We start from the raw sequence: 19,833 nt of genomic DNA on the forward strand, positions 1-19,833 counted from the left end.
AGTCACAACATAAAGAGGGCACTTAGACAAAAATAGGTTTCAATACAGTTATAAATTTATTTCAAATTAATCAAATAATGTCTAGGGTCAAAGTATTAAAGAATAACCAATGAATCAAATCAAATAGCTGTTAGAAATTGGGTTTGTGGAGTTGTGGAAAACAAATGTGAACACAAAATATCAACCCACTCTTCAAACAAACAAACCAAAAATGAGAGAGACTGATCACAGCTCCATGAGCCTCTTAAATAGGGTGCCACAGGTGCCAATAATTAACACTGGAATCCCGCCCATCCAGGAGGAACCTGCAACCTTAACCAAAATAAGAGAAAAATAGGCAGGGCTGTAACAATGTGCCCTCTGGAGGGCTACAGGGATGTGACTAGGCCATGTGGATGGATGGGAGCAGATTGCCAGACTCTGACCCTCAACCGCACTCACATACGCTCTCTGTTGCCATCCAAGAAACCGGGCCTCTGTGACGTGAGCTGTGAGATTCTTATTGGCTGTGAGCGGAGTGGCTAGTTGCCCAGACTTTGCTGATTGGCTAGAGGAGAGCTGGCGGCTGGCCAATGTCCTTGAGTGCGCCTCCCTCTGCTCATTTGTGGCCTTTTTGTGAAAAGTCTGTCAGCGCTCTGCAAACACAGCCAGCTGATCGCAATTCCATACAGTCCCTGCTGCTGACGGGAGGGCGGCTTAGGACATCTCAGCCACACACACTGTGCGCCAGAGCTAGGGCAGATGTCAAAATTGTAGGTTGTAGAATTATTTTGTCATTAATAAGCCTCCGTCTTCCCTTCTAGCATGTGGACATCGCGGCCCTGCTGATCAAGTTTAACACCTGTGTAAATGCCACTGATAAATGGGCCTTCACACCCCTCCATGAAGCTGCGCAGAAGGGCCGCACGCAGCTCTGCGCTCTGCTGCTAGCCCACGGGGCCGACCCCACCATGAAGAACCAGGAGGGCCAGACGCCGCTGGACTTGGCGACGGTAATAAACACATACCTCTCACACGGTTTCACATTTATGTACATTCAAGCCCACATGTATATACTAGCATTCATTAACAGTTCCAGCTTCTATAAAAGTTGCATGCTCTGCTAGACTATTTGCTCTGGCTGTAAGGTCCCACATGGTTCAGGTAGCACAGTCTATCCTGAGAAATTGGGACATTTATCTTCTAAACACATAAGCTAAGGAGTTTAAACCCACGTCCCCTGTGTTCAGGATTGTGCTAAGCAAATGATAAATTTGCCATAACCTTTAGTAATTGGGCTCTGGTGGCCGTGCACAACACCAGGTGCTTATGACACAGCTGTTCTCAGCTTTTATTGTCCAATTCTAGACCAATAAGCCAAACTAATGCTTTGTATAACTACTTTCTAATTTATCCCCTCACTTATGTGGCGTGGTACTCTAACATGAATATTAGATGAGTCTAAGTTGTATTTAAAACTGATCAGACACAGAATTCTTATACAAGCGTTGATTTTTTTTCCACTTTACTTTTACTTTACTTATTTATTATTGATTTTCAGGCTGATGATATCCGGGCACTGCTGATTGATGCCATGCCCCCTGAAGCATTGCCTAGTTGTTTCAAGCCCCAGGCTACAGTGGTCAGTGCCTCTGTCATCTCTCCAACATCCACCCCTTCCTGTCTGTCTGCCGCTAGCAGCATAGACAATCTGGCCGGGCCCCTGGCAGAGCTAGCTGTACCTGGAGCCTCAGGCCCTGCTGACGGAGCCACTGGATCAGAGAGGAAGGAGGGAGAAAGTGAGTAGATCATGTGATGTGACTTAAAATGATTTTACAGAACTTTATATTGTAAGTAGGGCTGCAACAGCAAATATTTTATATATATATATATATATATATGTATGTATGTGTGTGTGTATATATATATATATATATATATATATATATATATAAAATGTGTTGTTGGATATAAAATATTAGTTTAAAATGAACTGAAATCAAAATTTATAACTATATATAGTAAACTGACTCATTATTTTATAGTCTTTTATATTTGTATTTATAATCTTCAGTTTGCACATTGTTTTGGAGTACAATAGAGTGCATGATTACAGTATTTTTATTTTTAAATGCTGGAAAAATAGGCTTTTATTCCATGTGTGTGTGTATATATATATATATATATATATATATATATATATATATATATATATGTATGTGTATATATATATAATATATATATATATATATATATATATATATATTAAAAAATTGCTATATTAATCTGTAATAAAATGAAATTTAGTTGCAGGCCTAAATGTAATTATGCCGTAAATGTTGGACAGTAGTAATATGAGATGTTTTTTTTTTTTTTTATAGTTACAATTCTGGATATGAACATCAGTCAGTTCCTGAAGAGTTTGGGTTTGGAGCATTTGCGGGATATTTTTGAGCGGGAACAGGTAAGGTCATTCCTAGGATCATATCAATCTCAGTCATCTGAATCTCATCGCTTCCACTCCACACATTAAATTGCCAGCTGTCCCATGTAGAGAGGCCTGTCGTTGTTTCCCATAGAGAGCTTCAGGTTCTTCTCTTCAGCGTTATGTAAATGCGATGGCCTCGTATTTATCTTCTTTCAATACACTCTCGCTCTCTCAGCACCTTGGTTTTATCATTTCCAGCCAGCTCCTCTCCAGACGGACACTGTGAGATTACTAGTGTCTCAAGAACTGTATAGGTGTGAGAGCAATCCTGGGTACCGGCGCTGACCTCTGCGCCCCTTCTTTTGATTAATACTGTCATGCTGCTCTCTCACACTGAGCTGAGGACTCTGTTGTTCCTCCGGCTTTCCTCCTCCTCAGCTTCGACTCCACGAGGGCGAGCCCGTGGGATGTGATTGGCATACTGCGTCAGACCCGCCGCTCATTTGCACAGAGATGAACAGAAATGGTCTTGGCGGCCACCAGCTGGGAAGAGCGCTTGATGTGAGGGGCTGAAATCAGTTCTGATTGTGGCTCTAGTAAGATGCATTCATCTGTCTCACAGTGTCTCACTCGTCTGCTCACTCTCCATCTTATTCTGCCACGCTGTGCCTACGGGAGATGGAGCATGAAGAGGCAACAGATTTTCAGAGAAGTGTAAAAGATTGAGTGCAAACGAGACTGAGGATGTGCTCACAGATCTCAAACACGCACCAATGTCGTCATTAAATATGTCTGGTTTTAACCTCAGAGCAGTTTAGAACGGTCTCCTCAATTGACTACTGCTGTCATAGGGGCATTTTGCGCATATTTGTCTCTTTTAGATATATGTATTAGGTCTACTGCCTTTCCACTTCCCTTCCCAAAGAAGAGCAAATTTGCACTTTGCTGTTATCATTAAAATTGTAGTATGGACTTTCCTATTTCATACAATTAGAACAATTGCTAGCTGAGCATTAAATGATTTTAATGCATGATGTGGTGACAAAGAACCACCTGACGTGAATCAGAGCCACCCGTGCATTATCCTGCTTACACTGTGGTCGTTTGCCAGCATTGACAAGTTAAAGCTGTTAATGATGTTTGCAGTGCAATATTTGACTGGAGGTGTAAAAATGAGTTATTTTCATCAGTTATGGCTCATCAGCTCCAGCATTCCGCCCGCTTCAAATCAGACACAGAGATGAAATAGTGCAGTAAGACCACATTTATTTGAATGAAATGCATTAATATAGAACAGTGATTAAACCAACTTGGAACTACCTTAACGGTTTTAAGGCATACCTGTCAGCCTATCAGAATTGAGTATTCAGAAAGATCATGGTCTATATGTTTGTATGTGTATGTATATATATATGTATATATATATATATATATATATATATATATATACACACACACACACGTTCACTTAAGTTTTGCTTATTCTCGTGTACTAAAGACTTTATTAACTTGCCGTCTAGTTGATTTCTTCACTAGTCTGTAGTAAATCTGCTGTAGTTCTTTTTCAACTTTGGCACAAATGAAAACTTTGCCAAGAGAGAGAAAAAGAAAAGGAGAAATAAATGAAATCTTTCCCACTGCGGCCATCACACCTTCACGGCCATAATGGTCAGTCCTGCGAGCCCTATCGATTGAAGTGCATAGTGCTTTCTGAAAGAAAGAGAGCGAGAGAGAGAGAAAGAGAGAGCAGCTGGCAGCTCCTGGGCTAATGGCTTTGACAGACCTATCATAGATGTGATGCATTGCCAATAAGAACTGGAGTGTGAGAGTTTGAGAGTACACAGGCTGCTGCAGAGTCATTGTTTCTTGCACTTCAGTTCATGCACTATAATTTTTTTATTATTATTATTATTAAAGTCTCTTATGCTCATCAAAGCTGCATTTATTGATTAAAAAAATACAGTAAAAACTGTAAATTTCTGTTTAAAATATATACAATTTACTATAAGGTTACAGTTAAAAATATTGTTGATGTTCTCAATTTTAATATGGGATGCCTGTGATGGCAAATTTGAATTTTCAGCATCATTACTCATTACTCCATTCTAATATGCTAATTTGCTGCTCAAGAAACACTTTTTTATATCAATGTTGAAAACTAAAACGAAAATAGTTTAGTGGAAACATTTTCAGAATTCTTTGATGAATAGAAAGTTCAAAAGATAAGCATTTCTTTAAAAAAAACTTTTTTTTTACATTATGAATGTCTTTATTGTTATTTTATAAAAAGCTGAGTGAAATATTAATTTTAAAAAATCGTACTGACCCCAGACTTTTGAACAGTAGTAGATTTGTTGATCTCTGACCGGCAAGGTCCTGTATTTTAACATTTTGAATATATCATTTTATATATATATATATATATATAATATATATATATATATATATATATATATATATATATATATATATATATATATTATTTTTTTTTTTTTTTTTTTTTTTGGAGTTATTTTTTACAAACAAAAAAGTGACAACATATCTGTTTGTCCATATTCATTAAGGTCCAAAATGGTTTCACATGCTTCGTTCAGTGTGCTGTGACCAAACATTAATGCTCTCTGTAAGACACACGCTGGCTTAAAAAAAGAAAGTCTAGCATGCACGAATCAACATCTGCATGTTTGCTTTTCTGTGCATGTTGCAAGTACAGTAGGAGGCGTATTCAGTAGTAATATTTCAATTATCAATAAACGTGCTAATATCCATCCAAGCCTCCTGCCACTCTAAGAGTTTATCTTCTGAGTAGGAGGAATTTCAACATTGCAACAAGCTGAGAAATAAAAAATGCACTGTTGGATTTTTCAGAACCAGCCGTGTCGAAACTGGCTTTGAAATGAATCATTGTTGCACGTTGTGCTTCCAGACTATTACAGCTTCCCTAATTCTGATTGGTGTTCATCTGTTGTGTTAGATTACACTGGATGTGCTGGCTGACATGGGGCACGAGGAGCTCAAGGAGATTGGGATCAATGCGTACGGCCACAGACACAAACTCATCAAAGGCATTGAGAGGCTGCTGGGCGGTCAACAAGGTCGGCATCTCTCTCAAACACCATCTGTTCATGACTAAACAAGCAGCGCACTGAGGTGACTTATCGTTTAATGTGTCGGTGTGCTTCTGTACAGGTGCCAACCCATACCTGACGTTCCACTGTGCGAGTCAGGGCACGGTGCTGATCGACCTGGCCCCTGATGACAAAGAGTTTCAGTCAGTAGAGGAGGAGGTGAGACTGACATCTAAATCAGCAGATCATATTCCAAAACCATAGGATTCCATATTCTAAAATGGATCGTTCTGTTTCTAAAATCTGATTGGTCTGCTCAGTATTCCGTCTCGCTAAGATAAAGAGTAGGGGAACAGCTAAATGATTTATAACATGGGATGAGTCTGACGGACAACTAGTTGTCTAGAAACTGACCAGACAATTACTGAATAGATTTTATAGATATTTTTCAGGCTTTATTTATTTATTTACATTTTTTCTGGTGGTGCTATAAATTAGATGAATTTAGACATAATGTATGTATAAACAACCTTAAACTTAATATAATTTTTTATCATATAGTTTTTTGTAAGGAATGTGATATGTAGTGTTAATTTGCAGTAAAAGTTCACTTAAACTCTTATGTAACTTATTTGTAGACTTATTTTATTAATTTTGTTTTGTTTTAGTGCGCGATTTAAAAATTATAACTTATTTTATTTTAGTCTGCAATAAGTTATTTTTTAGTTGTATTTATTTTATTTCAGTGTGTAAGTAATAAATTATCATCTTAACTTATCTGTAGTCTTATGTTATATAATTTATGTGAAAAGTTCTAACTTGGTCTTGTTTAATTTGTATGTAATAATTTTATTTCCTAATAGTGTGTAATAAGTTATAATTTATTGTCTTACATAAATCATTTGTGATCTTATTTCATTTTACTTGAGTATGCAATGAAAAATTATAACTTGACCTAATTCTAACTTTCTTATTTTACTATTTTATTTAATTAATATTATTAAATTTTAGTGTTTGATATAATTCTTTAAGTAGTCTTATATAATTTATTTGTAGTCTTATTTTATTATTTTACTTAGTTTTTTTATTTTTATTATTATTTTACTGTATGATAAAACTAAAATCCTATTGAAGGGCTGCATGTTCTTATATTTTTGGTAGTGTAACATGATTGTTGTTTTTGTTTTACAGCTGCAAAGTACGATCAGAGAGCACAGGGATGGTGGCAATGCTGGGGGTGTTTTCAGCAGATATAACATCCTGAAGGTGAGAATGAACTTCTCATTTGATTTACATGAATATTAGACATCTTTGTGACTATGTTTGTTGCTCCTGTATTGCGCTGATGTCACAACTTCGATCCTTTTTGGTACAGATTCAAAAGGTGGTGAACAAGAAGCTGAGGGAGCGATACGCACACAGGCAGAAGGAAATCACAGACGAGAACCACAACCACCACAACGAGCGCATGCTCTTTCACGGTACTGTCACCAGATGAATGACCTGTCAGAAGTGCTATTTGGGAAAGTTTAAGCTACAAAATAACCTTTTTTCCTGTTTCTCACTCAAAGGCTTCTTTGAAAGAATGTAATTCCAGTTTTCCGCTGTTTTACCTAAGGATGATCGCTTTCCTTTTTCTCTTGATCTACAGGGTCACCGTTCATCAACGCCATCATTCATAAAGGGTTTGATGAGAGGCACGCTTACATAGGGGGGATGTTTGGAGCAGGGATTTACTTTGCAGAGAACTCCTCTAAAAGCAACCAGTATGTGTACGGCATCGGAGGAGGGACAGGCTGTCCCACGCATAAAGACCGCTCCTGTTACATCTGTCACAGGTACAGTACATACACATCTGTTTCTTCCTCTTGAAGAGAACTACAAGAGATCCTAGACTAGCTCTGATATGAGTCTGATGTGTTGCTGATGAATAAACTACTGGAGCACTTACCCTACATGACCAGCGGATGGTGCTGTGTATAATAAAAACCAGTGCTTCTCAACTGCTTCAGATATGAAGTTGACCCAAAACAGTAGAATATAATTTTATTGTTGAAAAGTATCAAATGAAATATTAAATATTATTGCATACATTTCTAAAACAAATGAGTCTGAAACTGTCCATGGATCTGGTGTACTTTTATGTAATCATTTATTGACAAACATACTTACGTTTTGATCCTATTAAATAAAAATAAGTATTAGTATTATATATATATATATATATATATATATATATATATATATATATATATATATATATATATATATATAACTTTTTTCTGTGTTTTTCATTTGTATGTTATTATAAATATATATATTAATTTAATATAGAAAAATATAAATTAAATATAATACATAATACTATTAATTAAAACTTTTTGTTTGTGCATAGAGAGACAGAAAATAATGAAATATAATTTATATATATATATATATATATATATACATATATATATATATATATATATATATATATATATGTATATATATATATATATATATATATGTATATATATATATATGTATATATATATATATATATATATACATATATATATATATATTAGTGCTGTCAAAATTAGCGCGTTAACGCATTCGATTAATTTGAAATATTTAACGCGTTAAAAAAAAATAACGCAATTAACGCGGTTGCAGTTTTTTTTATTTCCAGTTGTGGCCTATGTGTGTTCAACGTGCAAAGAAATATGGATAAGACCAAGGAAGGACTTTTAGACGGAAAGTTTCAGTATAAAACTCTGCCGGATTACTCTTCAGTCTGCCACAAGAAACATTAGCCTACTCTTCATTTAGTCTGCCACAAGAAACAGCAACATCAAAATCATGAACTCATATGTCATTGTTTAAAAAAAAAAACCAATGACTGTAACAGTGCGTAAATCAGACCTTTCTGTAACGCTAACGTTAATAAGCTTAAACGAAAAATAACGAAATAATTGTGTAGCGGAGTATTTTTTTGTACACAGTGCCGCGAACTGTCAATCACTCCTGTACGCGTGCATCACTGTCCTCCTCGCAGCTGCAGCAACTTGCGCTCTCTCTCTCTTCATCAAGCTTTAAAACAAAAAGGGGACAAAAAGACCATATTGTCTTTGTGCATAGGCTATAGATTAATTAGATAAATGAATATCTAAATTTGTGCCTTGCCGTCTACGGTATTTTTTTTAGAACTTAGAAAAAAGATACTGCAGCCAATGAGCAGCCAGTGGGGGCTGCAGGACGACTCAACCTCCGCAGACAGTTTTTAATGTTTATCAGACAATAAATACTCAAGATTTTGCTTTAGTATAACTCACAACGAGTTTCACACACCTTCTCCGGCCACGTTGAGTTGTTGACACTTAACAGTGGGAAAAGCGACACATGCGCTATTCACTTGTATAACTTAAGGGTGAATGGGTAATGTAGTTTCTGCTCTGGGTGGGATGAATTAGGAAGCTTGCATTGTGAAGGGCGCTCTGAAAATCGGCAGTGCAGGTAAAAGATTAAAACCTCTATTAAAACAGATGTCCAAATGAGCGTACCGGTACGCTACAAGCACGTTCTGGCCGCACGGAGAGGTGGCGGTACGCTCAAGAGCTATATTTGGAAGTGGCGGTACTGAGTACCTGTGCGTACTGGCCCACTTAAAGCACTGGCAATGACTATACTTTGGAATTTTTTTGCAGTCCACTTAGAATTCAACATGGAAATCATGTTTGTTTTTTATTGGCATTGATTGTTTTGAAATTCAAATGGTACTTACATGCCTGTTTTTATTTCTGTAATGGCTTTCAAGCCAACAGTTAATTTGGAGGATATTGATGGTTTATTGCAGGTATGTTGTTTACATGAGAAAATCTGTGTTACAAGTTAAACAAAAATTCCAATAAACAATCATATTTTGAATTTAAATAGTTTCTTTGTCTTGAGTTTACATTAATTATTTACATTTTACATTTACATATCCAAAAAGTTTCAGTCTTTTAATTGCGATTAATCGCGATTAATCGCGATTAATTTTAGAAAATTGTGCGATTAATTAGTTAATTTTTTTTAATCGATTGACAGCACTAATATATATATATATATATATGTATATATATATATATATATATATATATATATATATATATATATATATATTTAATTATTTACAAATATATATAAATATTTATTTTAAATATAATGTTCTATTACTATTTATTGCAACTTGTGCTGTTTGCAGGCAGATGCTGTTTTGCCGGGTCACTCTGGGTAAATCCTTCCTGCAGTTCAGTGCCATGAAGATGGCCCACGCTCCTCCAGGACACCATTCCGTCATCGGCCGACCCAGTGTCAACGGGTTAGCCTACGCCGAATACGTCATCTACCGAGGCGAACAGGTGAGAGAGCTCAGATATTTAACAACTGCAAAAACAAAACAAAATTTCAGGTAATAGATATTTGGCTCATTTCCAACTCTTGTGTTTTTGCAGGCCTACCCAGAGTACCTCATCACATACCAGATCATCAAGCCAGACAGCACACCTCCATCACCAGCAGCTGCGGAGCAGAAGTCCTAGTCCACATGAAACGCTCAGACTGTTAGGAATCACATCCACTCACCCATAAACCTCTGCGCTGCCTCTTTAATTTGCAGTTAGGCTCCATTTATGTCACCTTGAGTGTTTACAAGAATGAGTTGCCTTGGCTGGCCGTTTCCTGGCCTTCCTTTTCAGGTCAAGGGTGAGGATATTGGCCATAATGCTGTTTCGGGGCTAAACGGAAGGACTCGCCTGCTCCATGAAAGACAACAAGTGACCTCTTCCCCATCATTCTATTCAGTTTACCAGTTTCAAGCATTAACTTCCTTTCTTTGAATGGTTTTACTTTTACTGTGATTAATTACCTTTATTTTATTTTCATCCGTTTGAGTCATAATAATGGAGCACGTCTCAAAGGGACCTGACATCTCAGCACTCCTGCTTTCCACTATTGAAGACCCTGAAAATCTCATTGATGTGGTTTTTCTTTTTCTTTATGCATTTAAAAAAAATAGCCTTAGAGGGGTTTTAAAGCAAAAAGATTGTTGATGCAGAGATCAGAACTATTCAAAAGACCTTTGACCACAAAATAGCAAAAATTGTATGCTTTTATTCCTTCTATTTGTTTTTTTTTTTAACATATCTTTGCACGGGAATACTAGTCAGAATGTCCCATTCCATTGCCATTGCCTAATCGGAAAATGCATCTTTTAAAGAATTTGCACTTTTAAGCAGGTCTTAAGTTTTTCAGAATAATTTTAAAGACATAGGTAAAAAAATACAATGTCCAGTAATGTACAGGTTGTGTAATGGACAATGCCTTTGTATAGCTTTTAATGTTTACCAATGCAGAGTGGTTTTTATTAGTACTGTAAAGGAAGTGGGAATTTTTGTTTTCAGATCTTTCCTTCTATATTTTCGGACGACCGAGTGACTTCGCTTTGGAAGTCGCTACTTTTGCCTCCGATATGTTTTAAATCACAACCACAAGAACTCCTCAGTCTTGTTCATTCCAGTCCTGTTTCTCTGACGTCAGAGAAACTCCTCTTTTTACGAGGGTCTCCGTAACGCTTTTCCTGTTACACACTACTGATATCTGCTGACTCGCATTCATGTTACAGAATGAAATGAAGGACGTGGCTCTACCTCTGAAAGTCTCATGGTTTGGTTGCTTGGCTCAGGTGTAGTTTGTGGTTCTGCACTTGTGTACTGGAGGTCATCTGCCTTACTCCAGGTTTTTGTGTTCAAACCAGAGAGAAAGAGAGCAGACCTTTCTTCTTCTCTTAGTAGTATGAGCACAGACATGCCCACTGCTCCCACCGAGCCGAAATTTAGGAGACCAACTCCTGAACTATTTCTCAGTTCTTTGAGCTGTATTTTTACTTCATTTCCATGTTCCTGTGAACTTTAATCAGAAAAGGCTTGTCTACCATAAGCCATCTTCGGACTAATCAAACACTTTTCAATCATGTAATAATGTCTTAATAAAGTACATGTCATAAATAACATGTCTACTGTCTTTTCTCACACGTGTGTGTGTGATATGCTTAATATACTTGTCTGCTGGGCCTTAATTGCTGTAGAATCGCTGAATTAAATTATTATTAAATATAATAATAATAATAATAATAATAATAATAATAAAATCCACGTACTTTACTGAACCCCTGTAAAGTACCTGGTCATAGATGCCTACAGTGGCGTTGGATTAAAAGAAAATCCTGGAAATATCAGGTTTAAAAAAATTATTTGTTCAATCCCCTAAGGCCTAAACGTTTCTCACAGCACCGCTTATTACTTTTAATTCACATTAGAGTACATTAAACATCATAAACAAGGCTTCGCGACCGTTGTGTAATCGTGTACTAAATATTTAACAAAAATGCTTTTCATTTTATCTCAAGTAGTCCACAATGGTCCATAAGCCTCGATCATATTGTGTTCCTCGGTGCTATGCAACATTTCGGCTTCTAGTTCAGCATAATTTTAAAACATTTAATGAAAATATATGTGAATAAATTGCTTACAGCGTAGTGCAGTTTTGCTGCAGCGTATCACTAAGGGTTATGTGGATTCTGATCGAGGAATCCGTCTTATTTCAGTGTTTTTCCGCGAACTTCTCGGGAAATGACTCGAAACGACTCAGACTTGACGGTGAAGTAAAATCAGAACACACGCTAGGAGGCGCTGTAGCTCTTTAAAAAAAACATCAATCTATTCATAATCCTTCCCTCATTTATCCGATATATTATTTTCTCGCGCATAATCGAGCGCGCTATTCTTTTCTATCTTATCTTTAATTCGTGTAAGAAATAATGAGATGGCTCATGTTATATTAATTTTACAAAATGATTGCAATATTACTTACAGGCCTACTGCTATACAGCAAAATATGATTCATCATCTGTAGCATTTTTCGTCTTTACAAATTAACCACTCCACACATTCATTAAAGAACATGGTTTTTATTTAATGACAACCGTGAGATAAATAAAATGCACATATAATACAACAGAACAGGGTAGAGTTAAAAAAATTTAATCCCTCAGTATGATATTGCCATTAGTCGTCACGTCAGACAATAACATCTCACAAGTACAGTAAAAAGTATTGCATTCATCTCAGTGTTTGACAGACAAACATATCACTTAATATGCCAAAAAAAAAAAAGTGGGAAACGCTGCCCGGTTACAACTTCAATTCCGGCGAGGTGCAAAACAAAACTCAAATCAATTGTGCATCGCTTACAGTGCTATAAAAGGTGCCCACAATCTCATAAAAAAGAAGCAGGTCCCCACACACATGAACAAACCAGCTGCTACAGGGACTCTTCAAGGCATGTTTCCCTCGCAGAGCTTTACAAAGGGGAATATTAAAAAACAAATCGACTCATAGGAAAGTGGCTTCCCAATTGTCCCATTCCTAACTTCCAGTGTAAAAAGGTTCAGTGTAGGCCTACAACCCAGATTTATCCTACTCTATTTGTTAAATAGTCTATTAATGAGAACATTCCGTGCGGAAGTCATTGTTGGTAAGGCATACAGCAGAAATCAATCATAAATCTCTCTTCAGTAGAAACTACCAAATAAAACCAAATTTTTCAGATAAATTTCACACTATATAAGAACATACAGTGCTTTGGTGTTGACTGGAAGGAAGGGGAATCAAGTTATTGCTCTGATCTGTGACAGGAACGGATCTGTATTGCAGAGTGAAATGCTGTGAACGTCTTGTTCTCGATCAGTCTGAAACAACGGTGACGTGAGCGTCTTGTGAAAGTGTCTGTGTACCTTCTTTGTACAAGGCACTGACAGATGCTTGATGAAAGACACTTCCTTCCAAAGGTCATGCCACAATCGTCTCTATCAAAAGAATTCAGGAAGGCCAGGGAGAGGAAGTGATAAATGGGAAGTCCAGACGCAGTGTGAAGAACTTGTCAGGGTCGAAGGACCTCCTGTTCTTCATTCCCACAAGCCCCGCCGGCCAATCACGAAGTCTTTGGAAGTGAAGCACAGGAAATGAAGGAGATGAAATGTCCCCACAGGATATTATGATTTATTCTTCTGATAATAATGTGCGGTGGAGACTGCAGGGCGAGTTAGATGAGGATGGGTCACCAGTGAAGTCATAAAAAAAAGGGGTGCAGCTAAGCTAGAATGACCAAATGATTGAAGAACGTCTGAAAAATTCACCCTTTCTGGTGTTTGTGAGCAATTTTTTTTCAGTCTTGCGCTGTATCAGCAGCTTGGTGAGGTTGTGATGGGACTCTGAAGGTAGGTGAGGCTGCTGGACTGGCTGTGCATCACTACTGACACGGGGAAGCTGAAGATGAAGGGCGATGAGGGGGTGGAGGAAGACTTGGGGCCGAGAGTGGCCGAAGGGCTGGCGGCCTCTACAGAACAGGAAGTGGCCAGCACCTGAGATTCGAACTGTAGCAGCTGACCCATGAAGCTGAAGTTGGGGGAGATGATACTGCGACGCTGTTTAACAAACTCGAAGGCCTCTTCCAGACGCACACGCTTCTTCTTCATCAGGTACGCCAGGCAGATAGTGGCCGAGCGTGAGATGCCAGCCTGACAATGCACCAGAACACGACCGTTGGAATCCTTGACGGAGTCTGAGGAAAGAGCAGAGAGTTAAGCACCGATGAAGCTCAGACATGAGTCATCCTACTGCATTTACTGTGAAGCTGACGCCCGCAGCATTTTGCTGCAGGTTCAAAAGTCACATTTTAATATGCATCGGAAGTCACATTGTAATATGCATTTAATAATAATAATTATATATATTGAATTAAGTGAGACATTTTTTTTTCATTCTAGTTGTGGCATAGGTTATGTTTGGTTTCGCATACAGCTTGTGACGGGAACTCGGTACAAAACGTCTTTCTTGCTATTGTTTATCATCTCATTAAATTTAGAGTACAAACACCCAATCAATTCACCTCTGAAAATAGAGCAGGAAACACGATGGGAGATTGCAAAACAGAGAAAACTAGATTGAAAGTATATAAGCTGACCAAATTGTTAATGAAACTATTACCTTATAGAGAAAATACTTGTGATCTCATTTTCTATTGACCTTGGATGACCTTGGATTTAATTATCTTCATTGCCTCACTACTGTCACAAGAAGTCCATCCAATCAAACAAGAGGCTGACTGATCGACCAATCGTAGTTTGATATAAATCTTTTTTTGTTTTAACAAGATACAAATTAAATGTACTAACTTAATACAAAAAGTACTAATAGAAAAAATTATGTGATTTGTATGTATTATTACCACTTAAAATGACCAATAATAAGGACAATGCATTTCTAACAATACTCACAGAAATGGAAATTACACATTCACCCAAAGCTGGTATCCACAGTTGGAAAACAACACTCAACACCCAGGAAACATGGTCTGGGGTGGATTTCACACTACTGTACACACAGGCACCTGCTGCCATTACTAACGAGCTGCTAATTAACAAAAGCGTGGCATGTCTATGGTACAAAGGGTAAGCACGTATATCCAAACATTATTTAGATTTCCTGTGCACTTTACTGTCTACATATACACCTTTGCCCAGCCATACACACCAGATCTGAGGTAAATCCAGTTTCAAGGCACCCCCGAATGGAGGATGAGTCAGACTCTGGTCCCTAAGCTGTGCACTCCGCCGCATACATACAAGTACACACACACACACACACACACACACACACACACACCTAGAATGGTGTGATCAAACGCGGCGAGCCTACTTGGGAGCCTTGCTTTAGTGCAGAGGATGCTGAGCTGAAATTCGATATACCGGATTCCCTCCCCACCCCATATCCCTCGCCTGCCCCCCTCGCTCAGTCACGGAAACCCTTTTATGAGGAAAACCCACCCATACCACAGAATTCATCCTGTATTTTGCACCTATGACACACAGACTTCAATTTTCACCATCTCATTTCTCAAATAACTCGTCAAATGCCAAAACACATTCAAACATATTCTTCAAGCTACATGCATAGATGACCAAGATGAGCTATTGAAATGGATGAGAGACTAAAAAGGAGGGTGTATTTGTTGAAAAAGCTCTGCAATGCAGATCATCGTTTTAATTGCTGATGAACTGCACATCATTTGCAGTTGAAAGGAGCCATAACAACAAAGACTTATTTATGCCTTTATGGGTACACCTACCCTAACCATCCAAACCCCAATTTACAAAATCAAACAAATCTATATATAATTAAACAAATATGTATTATATATAATAATTATTGAATAATTATAATGACCATACCTATAAATTCAATGGCTTCGATGAACCAAGAGCTGATGTCCTCCTTATGGTTGTCTTCCACTGGGATAGACTTATACTGGTAATCCCCTTCAAAATGGTTTGGACAATTTGAAGATACATTCAATAGAGCAGAAATGCCCATACGATCCAGCATGTCCTTTTTAGATGCATGGAGGGCACTGCCAAGAAACAAAAAGGGGAGGATTTCCACAGGGCCACCCTGTAATAAAAAGAGTGTCAAGAAAATATTTAATAATGAATATTAAATACATGTAAATAAATAGTTTTATTAATTTGTCATTATATTCATGAAATCACAGGTCTCCATCAATAACTTATCAAAAGCATTGCAGCAGATTACAGCGTCAAACCACTTACACCTCGGTTTGCTATAAAAAAAGGTCATGTTAATAACGTCCGGTTTATTTATTCTGGAAATGCATATTGATTTGGCCCACTGTTATGTCATTGGTGGCCTGCTTAACAAGCTGTAGAGACAGGAAATGATTGATTTGGGGATCAACACCGAAGCATACTGGAGTGTTTGACACAATACACCCCCTATCAGAGAGGAAGACCGGACGAACGCACTCTAAAGCACTGCTATATCAGCCGGAAAGAGCAGCGGATGACAGCAGTCAACAGGACGTTTAATGTTACACAGTGCTGTCCATTAACTGACCTAAAAGTATCCACTGGTGCTAATGTAGTTACCTGGTCATGCTGTGGAGTTCCGCAGGAGGTGCAGCTGCTCTCCACACTGGACTGAGGGCTGGACACCGCCAGTGTTTTGGTTTTCAAACAGTAATCGGGATACTGTGTGGAAAATCTGTCGTAGCCTCCTAGAAAATGAAATATATATATATAAATTCAATACATTTGCACAAACTGTATCCTGCATAAAGAAAGCTGGTTGGCTATTTACAAAAGGTTTTAGAACCAGCATAGGCCTAAACAATCTAATTAAAAAAATAATAATTTCCCCCGAATTTATACTTGAATGGAATGATTTCACTGTTTTATTGTGGTAACACTCTTTTCAGGCAAGCCATACATTTATGACATTTTGAATACATTTAACACAATGTAAAGGCCTACTAAAGAATAAAATTAATGATTCTCTAAAGAAATGTAATGCATATTAAATTGTTGGTCTATATAAGAACTAAAAAATTTGAAAGAATTTAAATTTGAAAAAATTTGAAACGTGTATAAAATTATTGTCATGATCCAGGTTTCTTCAGAGCATTGGGGCTATTTTCATATTGGTTAGCTTGTGGTGGTCAAGCTGGAACATGTTAACTGGTCACACAACGAATAACCAGCCTGGACAAGCTTAGATGAGTCAGAGTGTTCCAAAGAACAGCAACTATTTTAAACTGGACTGTCCAGCAATGAAAATCTATGTGACCTTATCTCAGAGCTGACCACAATGAAAACAGATATTTTCTCAGAACATGGCAACATTATTTCAGATGGTAGGCTACAGTTGCGTTAAGAAATACAGAAGCAAAATAGATTTCTGTGTAGCGTAGATTTGAATTACCTTTCAGCAGATATACATCTGTCCTAAACGTGTCCCTACACAAAGCGTTATGCACCAGGGTGATCGTGCTGTCGTCTTTCATGGTGTTTGTATCAGAGGTCCGCTCATCGTACAAGATCACGGCGGAGTACAGCCCTGATTTCAGACGGGCTCTCGCTTCATCATCACCGGACAGAATCTGGTCCAGACTCACGGAGCCTTTCGCTCGCCTCCGAACTATTGTGTTGCATCTAATATTTACAGCACCGCGGAGGTGACCGGCGCTGAACGCCAGAAACGACCTGCAGTCCAAAAGCAGACATTTCGCACTGTCGTCCTTCATCAACCTCTTCAAAACGCTGCAATCCATTCCACAAAGTTCGTCCATTGTGACCATTTTCCTCCTCCGACGGGGACTGGTCACGGTCAAATGGTGGTTTAATAACAATAATACGTCAAATCCAGCCTTGCCAGTGCGCAGTGTAATGTTGTGTTACCCTCCTGAGAGCTTTACTACCACGGGCACTTCTTTCCGTTTTATGAATGGGCTTCAGACGGGCGCTCCATAAAAGGATCGCGACGTCACAATGGAGATGACGTCTGCTACGAGCTCCATTCATTAAGCTCTCTTCATTCATAACAGTCAGCGAAGATCGAAACCAGAATTGAGCTATCAGATATTTCGTTGGAGATGATGAAAACATTTTGCTGAAATAAATTTTCATAATAATAATATCTAAGGTAAACAACATAAGGAGGACCAATACATTAGAAGATACACCCACGGCCAGGCGAAGTTGAAATAAAGCCTTTTGTATAGGCTAAGCAACACGAAACCACAGAGTATAGTTTATTAATAGGCCTATAGGACCATTTTGCAGTCAGTTATGTACACTGAAGAATTCGTTTTTTTTTTATTGTTTAATTAATGCTTAACATCTAGCGTGGGAACCCGGTGCTTACTGTAAACACGGTTCACATACTTTGGATGAATAATGTAGGATAGATTATGTTTCATGAATTTTACACACATTGTGTGGTTTCCATTGTACCACCAGATGGTAAGTACGCTTTACAGTAACAATCTGTAATAATCTGTAAGACTTTAAAGTTTACGTAGCCTACCTTGATATAGATATATATATATATATACATATATATATAGCTGACAACTTACTGTATGCTTCCTATATTTGTAAAGAGTTAATTATTGCTCTACAGGGGGTTGGGAACCTGTCTGATTTGATGGAGGCATGATGGTGAGTTCTTTATTGACTCATGGGATAAATAATGTTCCTGGTTAATTAGTCAGCATGGGTAACAGGAAAGATAGGCCTCAAAATGCTGAGCGTCTTCTGCTGGGGTTTACATATTTCACATAAATTTTACATTTTCTGTTAAATGGAATAAAAACACAACATTTAATATGATTTTAGCTGAGAGAACATGGTGTCTTCATGGCACTTGTATTACATTATAGTTATACTAAAGTGTGTTGAAGGAATTGAAAGAATGGCTTTGCATTTTAAAACTTTCATTTTGCATTTTGGTTCCTCCGGATCTTGAATGTAAAATATTTGCATGATTTAACACATGCTCGTTCATGAGACTCCTGTATTTGCATAGTGCTTTGCCATCATTGCTTCAGTTAAGCGCAGATAGGAAGGTTCTCTATCCAGTAGATGTGTTAACATTATCAAATGTAACACACAAGGCTTTGCATTCATTTGTGATTAAAAAATAATCCATTTACATCGTCTGAAGCAATTGTGGAGTGTTAAAGAATTGTTACTGCTATGTGAGTCTGTTTATCAATGCACCAAAATGTTTTCTTGATTGTGTTTGTTGCATCAATCCTATATTTTTCAAATGCCTGTTTACTCCTCTTTACAGAGAATAATATAGATTTCCAAAATAAATGATATGTTGAGCGCATCCAGACCAAGATTTTTAAAGAGCGGTCCTGAAAATGCCATTAAAAAGTTTAATAAAAATAAACAAATGTTTTATTCATTATTAATTATTTATCATATGTACTAATAACAGTAAAGAAGAGTATATACTGAATTTGATTTGACATTGTTTCATTTTACTACAAATAATTCAGATAGAAAATAGAATTAAAAAAAGGTTAGTTCACCCCAAAAATTGACATTTTGTAATCATTGACATTTTACTCCCCCTCAAGTTCCAACCCTGTATGAGTTTGTTTCTTCTTTTAAACACAAAAAAGGAATGTTGGCACCCAAACAGCTGACAGTAGCCATTGACTTCCATATGGAAAAAAACACTACCAGCAACTATTTAATTGCCATCATTCTTCAAAATAATATATATATATTTTTGTGTTCAACAGAAAAAAAGAAAGAAAGACAGGTTTGGACATTCTAAATCTGTAATACTGTATCAGGTTTCCATTTTCATTTTAACTCCTTAAATATTTTCCAGATTATATTTCGCACATATTTATAATTTATTTATCATAGTATAAATGGGTCTTAATAAATGAATATAAGTGAAG

At 37.3% G+C, this 19,833-nt stretch overlaps 2 protein-coding genes across 6 annotated transcripts in view; one reads left to right on the forward strand and one right to left on the reverse strand.

Annotated features, from left to right (window-relative positions):
• The window catches only part of LOC127941485 (poly [ADP-ribose] polymerase tankyrase-1), a 99,015-nt gene extending 87,508 nt beyond the window's left edge, over positions 1 to 11,507 (forward strand). For 4 of the 5 annotated variants that reach the window (XM_052536560.1, XM_052536558.1, XM_052536561.1 and 1 more), the window contains 10 exons: positions 804 to 992; positions 1,541 to 1,778; positions 2,361 to 2,443; positions 5,382 to 5,502; positions 5,597 to 5,694; positions 6,667 to 6,741; positions 6,851 to 6,956; positions 7,127 to 7,313; positions 9,704 to 9,860; positions 9,954 to 11,507. In XM_052536560.1, the coding sequence (XP_052392520.1) occupies positions 804 to 992; positions 1,541 to 1,778; positions 2,361 to 2,443; positions 5,382 to 5,502; positions 5,597 to 5,694; positions 6,667 to 6,741; positions 6,851 to 6,956; positions 7,127 to 7,313; positions 9,704 to 9,860; positions 9,954 to 10,040 (1,341 nt within the window). In that variant the 3' untranslated portion in view covers positions 10,041 to 11,507. The remainder of the gene's footprint in view (positions 1 to 803; positions 993 to 1,540; positions 1,779 to 2,360; positions 2,444 to 5,381; positions 5,503 to 5,596; positions 5,695 to 6,666; positions 6,742 to 6,850; positions 6,957 to 7,126; positions 7,314 to 9,703; positions 9,861 to 9,953) is intronic. The other variant, XM_052536559.1, reaches the window with a different exon arrangement.
• A 943-nt stretch (positions 11,508 to 12,450) lies between these two features.
• LOC127942337 (dual specificity protein phosphatase 4-like) lies at positions 12,451 to 17,835 on the reverse strand. Its single transcript, XM_052538023.1, has 4 exons — positions 17,334 to 17,835; positions 16,502 to 16,629; positions 15,788 to 16,007; positions 12,451 to 14,118 (listed from the first exon to the last, which is right to left on the reverse strand). The coding sequence occupies exons 1-4, from the start codon at positions 17,707 to 17,709 to the stop codon at positions 13,739 to 13,741; spliced, it is 1,104 nt and encodes a 367-aa protein (XP_052393983.1). The 5' UTR covers positions 17,710 to 17,835; the 3' UTR covers positions 12,451 to 13,738.
• Between the last annotated feature and the right edge of the window lie 1,998 nt (positions 17,836 to 19,833).

The sequence above is a fragment of the Carassius gibelio genome, chromosome A21 (genome assembly GCF_023724105.1).
Source record: "Carassius gibelio isolate Cgi1373 ecotype wild population from Czech Republic chromosome A21, carGib1.2-hapl.c, whole genome shotgun sequence".
Taxonomy (NCBI): Eukaryota; Metazoa; Chordata; class Actinopteri; order Cypriniformes; family Cyprinidae; genus Carassius; species Carassius gibelio.

Bases quoted from the DNA above. Each gene is read 5' to 3' on its own strand.
- LOC127942337 (XM_052538023.1), bottom strand. From the start codon at position 17,709: ATGGTCACAATGGACGAACTTTGTGGAATGGATTGCAGCGTTTTGAAG. The intron at 16,630-17,333 runs GTAATTCAAATC...TTCATTTTCTAG, and splicing joins AGATGTATATCTGCTGAAAG to GAGGCTACGACAGATTTTCC. The intron at 16,008-16,501 runs GTAACTACATTA...TTTTTATTACAG, and splicing joins GAACTCCACAGCATGACCAG to GGTGGCCCTGTGGAAATCCT.